Source organism: Acinonyx jubatus, chromosome C1 (genome assembly GCF_027475565.1).
Source record: "Acinonyx jubatus isolate Ajub_Pintada_27869175 chromosome C1, VMU_Ajub_asm_v1.0, whole genome shotgun sequence".
In the NCBI taxonomy this organism is placed as follows: Eukaryota; Metazoa; Chordata; class Mammalia; order Carnivora; family Felidae; genus Acinonyx; species Acinonyx jubatus.
The window spans coordinates 148,659,223-148,674,676 of record NC_069381.1 but is presented as its reverse complement, the minus strand read 5'-3'; the positions used below and the strand labels follow the sequence as shown (position 1 = coordinate 148,674,676).

The 15,454-nt window shown below is 33.1% G+C and overlaps 1 protein-coding gene across 8 annotated transcripts in view; it reads right to left on the bottom strand.

Moving 5' to 3' along the window:
- SLC4A10 (solute carrier family 4 member 10) overlaps window positions 1-15,454 on the bottom strand; it is a 305,973-nt gene that overhangs the window by 103,410 nt on the left and 187,109 nt on the right. For all 8 annotated transcript variants that reach the window (XM_053215162.1, XM_027055634.2, XM_027055639.2 and 5 more), the window contains one exon: window positions 8,479-8,667. In XM_053215162.1, coding sequence (XP_053071137.1) covers window positions 8,479-8,667 — 189 coding nt within the window. The remainder of the gene's footprint in view (window positions 1-8,478; window positions 8,668-15,454) is intronic.

Genomic DNA, 15,454 nt, shown 5'->3' with positions numbered 1-15,454 from the left:
TCTCCTCAGTCTTAGGAGTACTCTCTCCTCTCTGCCCGCCTCTTCTCTGTATCTACCTAAATCCCAATTTTATTCAAAGTTCACCTTTACTGTCATCTTTTCTAGTTACTAGAGTCTGTGCTTATCTGGACTTCTCTAAACTCCTAGTATATATACAAATAGGACCTTTTCTTTAAACTCTCTCCTGAAATCCCACTTACTCCTCGTTACCTAGAAATTACCAAGTGTGACTTAAAATACTAATAATTTACTTTCAAATATTACTATAATTTTGTTTTGGGAACTGTTAAGGCTCTCAGGCAGTGGTCATTTATTAATAGGTACAATTTGTTTTTATTTTAAAATTGTTATATTGCCAGAAAGTAATGGACTTAAGGTTCTTCCAAAACTTAAATATTTCTCTGCTTTCGCTAAACAAAGTAAAATAATATGGTGAAGATTTTAAAAATGAATTTTCAAGTGAATTTACCTCAAACTATGTGTGCACATTCTGATTATATCATATTCCAAGAAAAATAGGAACTTCAGAGAAACAACAGACTTAAGCTGCATCAGTTATTTTCATTCTCCCATTTCTAACTGCACTGTGCAGCTATGACTGTGACTTTTCATTAGCAGCCATTTCATTTATCATTCTCAAAATAATAACCGTAATCTTAAAAAACCTTTTACATAATGCATTTGTGCGAACAGATGTCTTCAATCACCAGTTTCACATCATTTCTCCATATTTTCATGAATTAGAACATTAGATGTATTTAAACCTAAATTTACTGAATGTTGTATAAAATTGAGTGGTGACATTCAAGGCATGGAAAAATTAAATAAACATATATCAGCTTTCTTATAATAATTTATTTCATGTGGTTTAAAACTACATGGAGGGACAATTATTTAATTCGATCAGTAAATACATGCAAAAAGAGAGTCAACCCAATGCGAAGTCACCAACTTCAAAGAGATTTTATGGGATAGACAGTGCGCTGTAACTTAATATCTGAATCAACTGGATAGCCTATGTTTTCACATATATACTTTAAAAGCAGAATATTTTATAAATTAACTCCAGCTCATGTGATATCTTTTAAACACGGGCACTAGTATTTCCTCTTATAAATATTAACATTTTGAGATTCATTGTTCTCTATGCTATTCTTGTTCTAAGGTGATGAAAATTTTACAAAATATTATCTCATAAAGGTGGTAATCAGGAAGAGATTCGAGTTCTATTTCTATGACTATTTGAAGTGATATGGATAATGACCTAGTGGACAGTTTTAATTAGCAGGAGACAGAGTAGATGATGACAGGAAATTTCTTGCAAGTTCTAGATTCTATAGATGTGTACAGAATGTATGCTGACACAGGAAAAAGGCATAGAAACTACTGGCCTATGATATACAAATATAAACCACAAATTTGATATATTTTACATTTCAGAGGTAATAGTTAAATAATAGTAGTAAATATTAGTAATAAATAGATTTAATCACATCATCAATCCTGCAAAGTTTAAAGAGAACTCCAAATTTTTTTCTTAATATGTATGTTAATTTGTTAAACTGAAACAATAGACATTAAATATGTTTATCTTCAAGGCAGCATCTGAAAACTTGGCAGGATGCAAAAAAAGTATATAGATATTATTATTTAAAAATTAAAATGACAAGTTTAGTTTGGGTTATTTTGAAAAGAGAGAAGCCTTCAAGGGGCTTAAAATATTGTTCTATATCTAGATCCATCTATATTCCCCAATATATATATATATATATATATATATATATATATATATATATATAACAAATTATGAATCATAGTCTATTGGATGACCAAAAATTCCATAAATCAAAATAAATTCTATAACTATAGTCTTTATCTTTGTAAACAATGATCTCTTTACTTTATTCCAACAATTATTGACTTTCAGAAGAAGGGGGAGGGCTTGGATTTCAAGACAACTTTTATTAACTTAAATACTGTTATATAAGAAAAATCAGAGGTTTTGAAAGGGCATTCCTTATTTTCTCTGTGATGTTTCAAACAATAGTAATTCACAGAATGACAATTTTCAGGTAGAGGACTGTACCTTCAACCAAAAGTGAAAATGTTTTCTAAAAAAATAACAAAGAATTTGCTAGGATATTTTCACTGCCAGGAAAAAATCGTATAAAGTTAGGATTAGCACTCACATATGTGTGTGGAAGCTTTATGAATGCTGTTTTTTTACGATACTTTTTCTAATCACAATACCACAATGCTTGCGAACATACACGTTTTTGTCTATTTCTTAATATTACCTTCATTTTGCCCATTGACCACTATCCACATTAATGTATCCTATAAATAAATGTCATTGCCATATTTAATCACATCTGTTATTATAATTACGTCAATAGTTTTGAGGCATGAAGATGACTATCCAAAAAAAAGAGACATTTATTGACTCATAACCTAATTATATTTAGAGTAAATTATCCAAAAACTAATGAAAAGTGGACACCATTAACTAGGAAATGGTCATGACTATTTCAATGTAAACATTTCAGACACCTAACTTCATCCTATATATGTATATTTTTCTAGGCTTTTAAACTCAACTAGTTCACCACTTAAATCCAAAATTTTAATATTTGTCATACATCTTATTAATTAAAGTGCATAGTACGTAGTACTCATTTTAGCAACTGCTTGAATTAATTTTCCTTTGAGTCATGAATTCATTTTTTCCTCTGGGCTTCCATGAAGGAGCATATATCAGCCAGATAACAAGTGGTTATAGACCATGAATTTTTCCAAGATAAAGTGTAAAAGATGTGGGACAAGCTTAGGAGAAAACTGAGAGTAATTCAAGTAACTACTAATTAGAAAATGAAAGCTCTGCCTTTCTACTTGTTACTTCATAAATTTTTCAGTAAGTCCATTGTGAGACTGGCATAGTCATTTCCCTCTTCATAAAGTTGTGAGGAAGGAACATGAAATTATATCAAAAGTACCATTTTTTTTAAACTTCAAGTGATGTCACTGTCATTAAACTATCTCATTATGGAAACACAACTGTAAAATACATTCTCAAAATATCTGTTAAGCATTATATTAATTCAGTTAATCCCTTACCTATAGTTTTCTTCTTCTTTAAATAAATTATGTATGTAAGTATTGTCAAACAGCAACTTTTACATTTCTATGTGGCCAAATTCAAATCAAGAGGAGAATAATACATTGCTCAAGTATACCATTATCTGCTACTGCTTAATCCACTGAAACTCATGTGTATTGAAGGAAACTGGGATGAAGACATAAAGGTACGTTACTATTAACCTAGAGACCAAGCTGATTTACACTACCTCAGAAACCTTCAACGCATTTAGAGTACCCAAGGGGTAGGAGATGAGGGAGGTACAGAGATGAGATGAGCCTGTTAGAGACAGACACAAGACAGAGCAAAATAAAGAAATATAAAGATGAATGACAAAGTTACATACATGTGTAACAATACATTTATTCATGGGAATAGAAAACATGAAGAAAGAAAGGCTAAATATTTAGAAAATGTTGATTAGGTGAGCTACATTTCAAAAACATAAAAAGTATGCACATAATTAAACTTCGAGAAATATTAGTATGCCTGAAAATAATTAACATAAGAAAGAACAAATTTAAACACATCATATTAGATATATTTTTGCTGTTAATATCAACTCTCGATATTTCAAAACTCAGTAGCAATATAGCCTCTTAACAGAACCATCACTGTGTCCAGTCACCTTGATTTTTTTTTGGAACAATGGAAAATATCTTTATTATACAATGTTTACTTCTGTCACCTACATATATCTTCAACATGTTTTCTCTCAAGTAATTCTAAGAATTATAAGTCTATCGCTTCTTGGTCTTTTGGCTAAGATCAAGTGTAAGAATGATAGGTCTAGTTTTTTTTTTCTTCAAAGATAGAACGTTATGAGATATAATTTAAAAATTTTTGGTATCTTACTTATGAGACCACAGTATTTAAAAAACATGAAAGCATATAAATATCTAAACACATAATAGCATTATATGTATGAAAATAAAAAGTACAGCATTTGGAAAAAGAAGAGATTATAAGGCAATAAAACTGGTTTCCAAAAGCCATAAATAAAAATCATTCACAATACACATGTGTACATTATTTTAAGAGCTGGAATCTATGCAGGCCTAAAGAATCAACTCATATCCCATCCTTCCAAATCTAAATGTTCTCCAGTCATTTATGGTTTTGAAAGTAAGTCAGAGACCCTCTGCTCTGTAACTCCTTTTGAGATCCTAAATAAAAGATACAACTGGAAAGTATTCATAATGGGGGGGGGGGGAGAAAAGATATATTAAGGAAAAGAAATAGATTATTAGTAAACACAGTGGAATGAGAAAAGCCTACACCTGAGCAAACTAAGAGTCTCAAATTATTTTTAAAAATGTAAATGTTATCAGTAGGGTAATAATACTCGATATTAAATTTGTAATCCAAATGTCTCAAAATGTAACCAAATGCATGACCTAAATGATAAAATATATATCCTGATATTTTTACTTTGCAGATCATTTTAATACAAAAGTCTTATTTTTATTTTTAGAAAGTCCTTCTGGTTTCAAGGAATTCTTTGAGTATTCTTGATATATTTACTCTGAGTACTTTCTACCCATATCTTTTTCAGGCTTTTAATGTTAAAGAAGATATTATTTTTCTATTATTTTTTGCTGTTGTTTTGCCAAATGTAACTGTCACTTTTTATTGAAACATCAGAATCAGACATTTAATTCTCACAGTTTTGATGCTTAATGAAAAGTGAAAGTTAAACACAGCATGGTGGCATTAAAATGCATGGTGGATCCATAGAATCCTGTATCTTGGCCCTTAAGAGAATGTGCAAAACACCAAGAAAAAAATTACACAAAAAAGTAAAGCTAACATATTTAGAGGTGAGACCGACAAATTATCACAAATCTCTAAAAAAAAGTTATGAACAAAATAGTGCAGACTTGGGGAAGAGAGGAGCTGGGAAATCACTATCTTGCAAATTAAATCTATGACATGGGGAAGATCCACACATGAAACTCAGACTGAAATACTGAATTTAATTAACCCTTGGGATTACTACCAAGGTAATATGCTCAAGGAAAAGTCAATTAAGGCAGCAGAAACCTTATCTAATATGACTCGTTTAGACTTCTTTACATAAATATCAGCTCATTTTTGAGGGAATTTCAACTGTTTTGCCTCAAAAGTGAAAGTATATTAAATAAGAGGGGGCTTATTTCTATCCCTATTATGGCGAAGGAAAACGTTAGTTTTCAAGTTTCTATAAAACCCGCTTTCCATTTACTTCCTATTCTATAATCTTAAAAAGAAAAAAGTCAATCTTTTTACAAGCAATTCCCTGCTGAAGAGATTTTTTTCTTAATAATAAGAATATTATTTTCACCCTTTTGGATTTCTTGAAATCGTTTTGCATCTCTCTGTACTACTGCACAAAAAAATAAATCCCTTTTGCATATGTTGAAATAATGTCAAATCTATATTTATGGCTATGAATTTCGATTTGTTTATCTAGAATTTGTCAGTTTTTAGAGTTCCTAAGTAGATTGAGAACCTTAGTAATAAAGGTCTTTCACACTTTTTTTCACTTCTGGATAGGAGACTTATTTCTAAATTGGTGAAGTCTATACATATTTTCAGAATTCTCAACACACATAATTATGCAAAGTGTATGAAGAAGCAAAACAGAGTCACAAGGAGGTGTTATAAGCCCAGGCTTAGAAAACCATTTCTGACAGCATACTTTACAACAATACTTAATTGGGTATATGAATCTTATTAGAAATGTTTCAAAAAAAAAAAAAAAAGAAATGTTTCTAAGTTTTTATTACCCTAATGTGTGCCTCAGAGAGATCTCTATGTGTTTTAGATAAAGGCTGATTATACAGACTGTGACAGAATCACTTCAGAACTACTCATATTTTAGTTTTCAGAAAAACTAAGCATTTGCCTCAGTAAGGCAAAAAGTAGGCTTTCAGAAAACTTTGTATTCCTTTGTGTCTATACTTGGACTTGTGATTCAAGGCTATAATTCTTGATTATAATTCTATCATTATAGAACTATTACAGAATTCTATATATCTATATATATCTATAGATCTATCTATCTATATCATATCCCATCCTTCCAAATCTATCTATCTAGGTAGATAGATCTATAGATATATATAGATATGTCTATAGATAGATTATAGAATTATAGAGAATTATAGTTTAAAGCCGTAACAAGGAGTGTATCTAGTCTACATGATATTACAATAAATTAATCATCCAGTAAATTCATTACCTTCTTCCCTCCAAGAACAAATGCAATAAAATTATTTTATAGTAAACATTATCCCCAGGAAAATTTCAAATATGAATTATGGCTAGTTCACAGCCCACAAGCCTTGAATTTTTAAATAAGCACATGTCCTTCTTATAGACATAGGTTTTATGGTATGATTTCTATTAAAAGTAATGAAATGAAGGCAGAATTTTTAAAATGTGCTTATATTGGTAGAGAATTAGTTCACAGAAATATTTTAATAAGATCTTTAGAATCATGTAGATATAAGCCCAATGTGAAAATTAGTAAATATCTGAGTCTGTGTTTTTTATATCATCACACCGAAATAAGTACTAGTATTATAAGCATAATAAAAGTACTACATTTAGATTGCCTCAGAATATAAAAGCTTCATTTCGTCACTTTTATGTATAACATATTTTAAAGCAAATTATGATTTAGAATATGAATATATTTTAAATATGCGCTATGATTCAAAGTAAGTTATAAATTCTCAAAATGCCCAGTGAAATCTACAAATACAAGCTGGTATATGTCATAAAGAGCTTTACTGAACTTTTTACAGGTTTCCATCACTATGCAAAAGTAAAGTGTTCCTATGAAACCTTTTATAAGCTAAAATGCATGAAGAGCATCCCCCACTTTGTGGAAGTTTGCCTTATGCCACTTCACTTTTAAGACCTACATTAGTACAGTAATAGCTTTTTTCATAAAAACAAAATCCTTTTCGGATTTCTCTTGGTTAGTGAAAACAGGCACTAATGTAAGTCTTTCATAAAAGTCAAGTGGCATAATGGGAACTTTTAGAAAGCAGGGGATACCTGTATATGCACAACTACAGACTGCTCTATAATGACAATGACCTACATTGTTATTGAAGCGTCTTTTAAAAAGCAAATAAGTATTTCAAAAATCATTTTGCCATTAAGAACTGGTTCTATGCTCTGAAACAACAGTACATCTAACCATCTTCAGTGATTTATTACAGCATTTTTTATAAGTATATGTTTGATTCAGTAGTAGGAAAATTGGTTTAAAAATCCTATTTAAAGCAAAATGTGGAGAGAACTCATTCTCATGCATTTGTATTTAAGGCATCACTAACGCTTTTGAAAGTAGAAGTGAAATGACATAAAATAGTCCATGCAGTAATATACGTGCTTTAGTGCATTTGTAGCAATCAGTCTGTCTAGTAAAGCATTTGAAATTACTTTTCATTAATTTTTTATCTTTTAAAGCTGGAAACTTTTATAGCTGATGAAAATTTAACAAATTTGTATCATCCTCATGATAACTTTATTTTCCTTCACAAGACTAATGTCCAGGATGGATGCAACAAGAGATTCCTAAGCAACTTCCTTAGTGCAAATGATGAAGGTTTCAAATAGATGCAAGAAGAGAACAAACCACACAAGAAGGAGAAAACAGTTTCAAGCATAAACTACTAGGAATAAGGCATGATTGCTAAAAAAAACAGTGGTTGGTGTCATCTCTGTGGTGTGAGTGGATAGTAAGTACATGTGGCTCCATGGACAGTGTGGACATAGCACAGCAAACAGCAATGAGCCTACGAGCTGGAAATCAGGCTTCATATATGCAGAGCCACCAGCTGGTCTTTTCAATCATAATCTCTCATGGAATTTGCCGACTATGAACAACATGAAATCAATATCTTTTTTCCACAAACAATAACTGGTGATCATTCTTCATTTTAACCAAAACAACCATAACTTAAAGCATTACATTACGTTCTCAAGTTGTGGAACAAGGACTAAGACTTTGATTGGGATACAACTGATGCTTGGTTTAACGTTCACTGCATTTGAGTACGTAACTTCTCATTAGACAAAAGTTCTTTTGCGTTCTTTCATGAGCATTTCAGGAAACTTAAATTCTTTGTTAAAATTTCTATAGTTTGATGCTTGATAATCAGACTATATATATATATATATGTATAGAGATATATGTATATATCTCTATACATACATAAAAGAAATAATTCTACAATAATTGAAAACTATGTTTTCAAATAAAATACGTTTTAAAGAATTTAGAGACACTTTGAAATTTCAGATACCTATAATAAACATAAAGAGTACAATAAAGAAACATTTACCATTTTTATCCATGGAATTGGGTTCTGATTGTTTCTTGCCAATATCAGCAAAGGAACGAACAATGGGAATTCTGTTGGTGAGTTTTTTCTGATTCTGGTGGTGATGCTGTTTCATCAGTGCCTCATGGACCCTGTGACGTATGTCTTCATTGAGCTGACCTGAGCTTACTTGTTGGTCAAGGACCATGTCTGAAGAGGAAAGGCAAGAAAAGATTAGCACTGCATAGTATGCAAGCAGCAAATCACTGAGTCCAAATATGCACACCCTAGATAATATTATTCATCTTAAAATAGAATGAACTCCTTTAAGAATCTCTAGATATGGTCTTACAAACAGAAACTTGCCTCTTTTTGTTGAAATGTTGCACAAAAAGACTTGGGAAAAAATTTTAATATAAACCGTTCAATTTAAATATGTAATAATTCAATGGAGTATTATTGTTTAAATGGACATAGTTGTATTGAGAACAAAGCACTTTATATTCTCCATTATTCACACTGATGGGAGGAAACAGTAGCAGTGGTAGTATCAATATAATTACTATGTTTAAAATTGTAGGGGCGCCTGGGTGGCTCAGTCGCTTAAGCATCTGATCTCGGCTCGTGTCATGATCTCATGGCTCGTGAGTTCAAGCCCCATGCCGGGCTCTGTGCTGACAGCTCAGAGCCTGGAGCCTGCTTCGGATTCTGTGTCTCCCTCTCTGTCCCTCTCCTGTTCATGCTCTGTCTCTGTCTCAAAAATAAATAAACACAAAAAAATTATAAAATTGTAAGGTGGCTTTATACTTATATTTTAATATGGTTTTTCTCCCTTTTTCTAGCAGAAAATGACTTCTGTATTTCCTCTTTAGGTAAACAAAAGTCCATCTGTAAAAATCTGAGACAGGGAGGCTTAGGCAGCTATCTAGTCATTGCATTTGGAGAGTAAACAACTCTTTCACATGGATATTAAGTCAACCCTGGCACACCTTCCTTGAAAATGTGTTTATATTTAAAAGGTCTTCTATAAACATAAAACAAAGAATAAAGGTGAGATTTCGGAGGCTATAATTAAGCAGACTGATATTTATCACAGTAGCGTCAGAAACACCTATAAAATAAGTAGATGAGTAACAGAATTTTAAGTTTTTTGGTAATATACCAAGATCACTTCAGTGAGCCTCATTGTAGGAAGGAGAGTAGATGGTGGAGTAGGAGGATCAGAGCTACATTTACAGAACTGAAAATGGCCTGAAGGCAGGCAGAACAGGCCTTCCACAGCTAGTCAGAGAGAGAACGCCATATACAAAAAGGTAAGAAAGGCAGCGATGTGATTGGAAACCAAACCCCTAGCAGCACTAATCACAGATAGGACTGGATATCACAAACATGGAAATGCAAGAGGATCAGACCCCCCACCCCCCAGGCAGTCCTGGCAATGAGGACCCACACTGGTAAGAAAAGTTCCCTTAAAATCTCTGCCTCTGAAAACCAGCAGGGCTTAATTCCAGGAGCTTCATAATTAACAGGCTTAATTCCAGGGGAGCCTTAAGGCAATAGGAAACTGTAGTCCCTACTCTTAAAGGGCCAGCTTACTAAATAATTCCGCTGAAAACACAGCACAGAAGCAGCAGTTTGAAAACTGTCTGGTGTGTACGTGAAGATTTATCGACGTACCAGAGGCACAGGGATCTACAGGAGATTTCACTGGAAGCGAAAGTTCTGGCAGGTGCCATTTCTCTTTCACTCCCCCCACCCCCATCTAGACAGCAGGACATTTGTGGGAGCCAGCTCTACACTCTCCATCTACCTTGTTAGCCCGTGTGCCCCACTCAACACACCTGCCTCTGCAGGCACCCCTCCAAAGCAGCTCTTGACTGGATCTGACTCCAGAAGCAATGGCAACAAATGCAAAAATAAACAAATGGGACTATATCAAATGAAAAAGCTTCTGCGCAGCAAAGGAAATCAATAAAAAGAGACATTCCTGAATGGTAGAAAATATATGCAAATCATATATCTGAGAAGGCGCTAATATCCAAAATATGTTACAATCTCACACAACTCAACACCAAAAAAATAAACAACCTGATTAAAAAATGGGCAGAGCACCTGAATAGACATTTTTTTAAAAGAAGACTAAAGGTAGCCAACGGGCACGTGAAAAGATGCTCAACATCAACAATCATCGGGAGATGTAACTCAAAACCAAAATAAATTATCACCTTATACCGGTAAGAACTGCTAGTATCAAAAATGACAGGAAGTTACAAGTGTTGGAGAGAACGTGGAGAAAAGGGAACCCTTGTGCACCGCTGGAGGGAATGGAAGTTGGTGCAACCACTGTGGAAAATTATATGGAGTTCCTCAAAAAATTAAAAATGCAATTACCATATGATCCAGTAAGTCCACTACTGGGTATTCACCCAAAGAAAATGTACACATTAATTTAAGAAGATAAATGCCCCCGGGGTCACCTGGGTGGCCCAGTCAGTTAAGCTACAGACTTTGGCTCAGGTCATGATCCTGTGGTTTGTGAGTTGAAGCCCTGCCTCAGGCTCTGTGCTGACAGCTCAGAGCCTGGAGTCTGCTTTGGATTCCCTCTCTCTGCCCCTCACCTGCTCACACTCTGTCTTTCTCTCTCTCAAAAAGTAAATAAACATTAAAAAAAAAAAGATAAATGCTCCCCCATGTCTATTGCAGCACTAGTGTCCATTAATAGATGAGTGGATAAAGATGTGGCATATACATACATATATACAACAGAATGTTAGCAATAAAAACAAATGGGATCCTAACATTTGTGATAACATGGATGGACCTAGAGGATACTATGCTAAGTGAGATAAGTCAGACAAAGACAAATACCATATGATTTCACTTACACGTGAAATCTAAAAAACAAAAGAAATGAACAAACAAACAGAAAAACAGACTCTTAAATATAGAGAAAAAACTGGTGGTTGCCAGAAGGGAGAGAGGTAGGAGGAGGAATGAAATAGATAAAGGAAATTAAGAGGTACAGAATTCCACTTATAAAATAAATAACTCATGGAGGAGGTCCCTGTGTGGCTCAGCTGGTTAAACATCTGACTTCAGCTCCGGTTATGATCTCATGGTTTGTGAGTTCGAGCCCTGCGTCAGGCTCTGTGCTGACAGCTCAGAGCCTGGAGCCTGTTTTGGATTCTGTATCTCCCTCTCTCTCTGCCCCTCCCCTGCTCATGCTCTATCTCTCTGTCTCTCTCTCTCAAAAATAAACATTAAAAAAATTAACACAAAAAATAAGTCATGGAGATGAAAAGTACAGCATAGGGAATATAGTCAGTACTAGTGTAATATTGTACAGGCACAGATGGTGAGTCATTTATTGGGGTGAGCATTGAGTAATGTATAGAACTGCAGAATCAAGTTCTATACCTGAAGCTAATATAACATTATATGCCAATTATACTTCAATAACAATTTTTTACACTTCAATAATAATTTTAAATGTTTTAATTTAAAAAAAAACATAGTCAATTCTGTTTTTAAAGAAACAACCAAAGTCGCAAACGAACTGATATTGTATGATTCTATTTATGGTACATACACACATACAGAGAAAGGATATTGTAATGATACACACCAAATTGAGTGAGAGTGGGTAGGAGTAGGAATAAATAGAAACTTCAAGGTTTTACCTTAGCATCAGAGTGACTCATATAAAACTGCCATTTTGTAAGTCAAAAACAGATATCAGCAATTTCATAACTTTTTCATTTTTTGCAGGAGGAGTTTTAGGTAATAAAAAATACTAAAGAACACTGATTAATCACATAATAACAACAAAAGAACAAGTATCTCCTTTTTCAAAACTAGGGGATTTGGAAGGGATAAATACATGAAACAGGAGGATTTTTAGGGCAGTGAAAATATTCTGTATGATATCATAATACTGGATACATGTCATTATACTTTTGTCCAAATCCATTCAGAATGTATAACATTCAGAGTGAATTCCAGTGTTAAGCATGGACTTTATGTGATAATGACGTGTCCATGTAGGTTGATCAGTTGTAACAAACGTAACATTCTGGTGAGGGATATTGCTAGTGAGGGAGGCTATGCATGTGTGAGTTCAGGGGGTTATGGGAAATCTCTGTATCTTCCCCTCAATTTTTCTGTGAACCTAAAACTGCTCTAAAAACTAAATTCATAATTTAACAACAACTTCAGTATAATTAATCTGCTCCCAGATTATCAAATATTAACTATTTAATTTTTTGAGGCACTCTTTATAAAAGGAGTAAAGCAAGCATATCACAATGAATTGCCTTCCACAATCCTACTGAGTACAACGAAAAATTCAATATTAGCATAATTCTCCCCTACAAACAATGTTTACTTCGGTGTAAAAGGGAAATGGACTAAGGAAACAGATTTGGGTCACTGTAGCACATTCTAGCTATGTGATCTTATAAAGTTGGATAACCTCAGGGTTCTTATTTGTAACATAGAGATAATATCTATCTCATATGCTGTAGGCCCAAATATATAAGGCACCTAATGGACTGATTAGAATATTGAGACACTCAGTAAATATTTTCCAGTGTAAGATTTCCTTTAAGTAAGTTATGGGTCCCAGGTTTGGATTTTGGGTGGTTTTAATACATTCATAATTATTTTATAATGGTATATCAAGTGAAGGCAGAGTTGGGTTTATCAATAACAGAAAACTCAAAGGAGGAGATTCAAGATGACAGGGTAGGAAGACCCGAACTCACCTCTTCGAATGGACAAAACAAATATACAGCTACATGTGGAAAATAGTCTGTGAAAAAACCTGAGAACTAGCCGAACACCTGTTCCACAACAAAGGATAAAAGCACCACATCAAGACCGATAGGAGATGCAGAGACATGCTCTCACCAAACACCCCACCCCCAGAGGGGCAACCCACAATCAGGAGTGATCTAAATACACACACACACACACACGTGCGCGTGCACACACGCACACACACCAAATAAGCTAATGTTACCACATATGTTAACTAACTAGAATTTAAATAAAAACTTGAAATAAAAGAAAACATCTAAAAGATCTATGGAATGCAACAAAGGCAGTTATGAGACAAGTTCACAGGGATACAAGTCTACTTCAAGACACAAGAAAAATCTCGAATAAGTAACTTTACATCTAAAGGCACTAGAAAAGAAGACCAAATGAAGCCCAAGTTAGTAGAAGGAAAGAAATAATAAAAATCAGAGCAAAGATAAATGAAATAGAGACTAAAAAGACAATAGAAAAGATAAATGAAATTAAAAGCTGGTTCTTTGAAAAGATAAACAAAAATGACAAATCCTTAACCAGACACATCAAATTTTTTTTAAAAAAAGGAAAATGCAAATAAAACCAGAAATAAAAGAGAAGTTACAACTGATACCACAGAAATACAAAAGATCATAAGCAACTACTATGAATCTACACCAACAAATTCAACAATCTAGAAGAATTGGATAAATTCCTAGAAACCCACAACCTTTCAAGACTGAATCATGAGGAAATAGATAATCTAAATATACTGATTACTAGTAAGGACAGTGAATCAGTATTAAAAAGAAAACTTCTAGTGAACAAAAGTTCAGGATCAAATGACTTCACTGATGAATTCTACTAAACATTCAAAGAAGATTTAATACCTATACTTCTCAAACTATTCCAAAAAATTGAAAGAAGGGAACACTTCCAAATTCATTTTATGATGCCATCATTATGTTTATACCAACCAGACAAAAACACCACAAAAAAAAAAAAAAAAGAGAGAAAGAAAGAAAGAAAGAAAGAAAAAGAAAATTACAAGCTGGTATCCCTGATGAACATAGATGCAAAAATCATCCACAAGATATTAGCAAACCAATTTCAACAATATGTTAAAAGAATCATACACCAAGATCAACCGGAATTTATTCCAGGAATGCAAGAATTGTTGAAATCAATCAATGTGATATACATTAACAAAATGAAAGATAAAAATCATATGATCATCTCAATAGATGCAGAAAAAGTATTTGACAAAATACAACACCCATTTGTGATAAAAACTCTCAACAAAGTAGGTGTAAAGAAAATGTACCTCAACATAATAGAGACCATATATGACAAACTCAGCGAACATCATACTCAATGGCGAGAAGCTGAAAGCTTTTCCTCAAAGATCAGGAACAGGACAAGGAGGCTCATTCTCACCACTCTTTGTCAACATAGTATTGGAAGTTCTAGCCATAGCAATTAGGCAATAAAATGAAATAAAAGACATTTTCCAATTAGTAAGGAAAAAGTAAAACTGTCACTACTTGCTGAAAACCCTGAAGATGCCACCAAAAAACTATTATAACAAATGAATTCAATAATGTTCTAGCATACAAAATTAATATATAGAAATCTGTTGCATTTCTATAAATTAATAATGTACTATCAGAAAGAGAAATTAAGTGAAAAAATCCCATTCACAATTGCATCCAAAAGAATAAAATACCTAGGAATAAATTTAACCAAGAAAGTAAAAGACCTATACTCTGAAAACTATACAACATTGATGAAAAAAATTGAAGAAGACACAGATAAATGGGAGGATATACCACACTCATGGATGAAGGAATTAATATTGTTAAAATGTCTATTCTATCCAAAACAATCTATACATTCAATGTAATAATCCCTATCAAAATAAAATGACATTTTTCACAGACAAGTAGCTTAAAATTTATATGGACCCACAAAAGACCCCAAATAGCCAACACAGTCTTGAGAATGAAGAATAAAGCTGAAGGTATCATCATCCCTGACTTCAAACAGCACTTCAAAGCTATAGTAGTCAAAACAGTATGGTACTGGCACAAAAACAGACACACAGATCAATGAAACCGAATAGAGCCCAGAAATAAACCCATGCATATATGGTCAATTAATCTACAACAAATGAGGCAAGAACATACAATGGGGAAAAACAATCTCC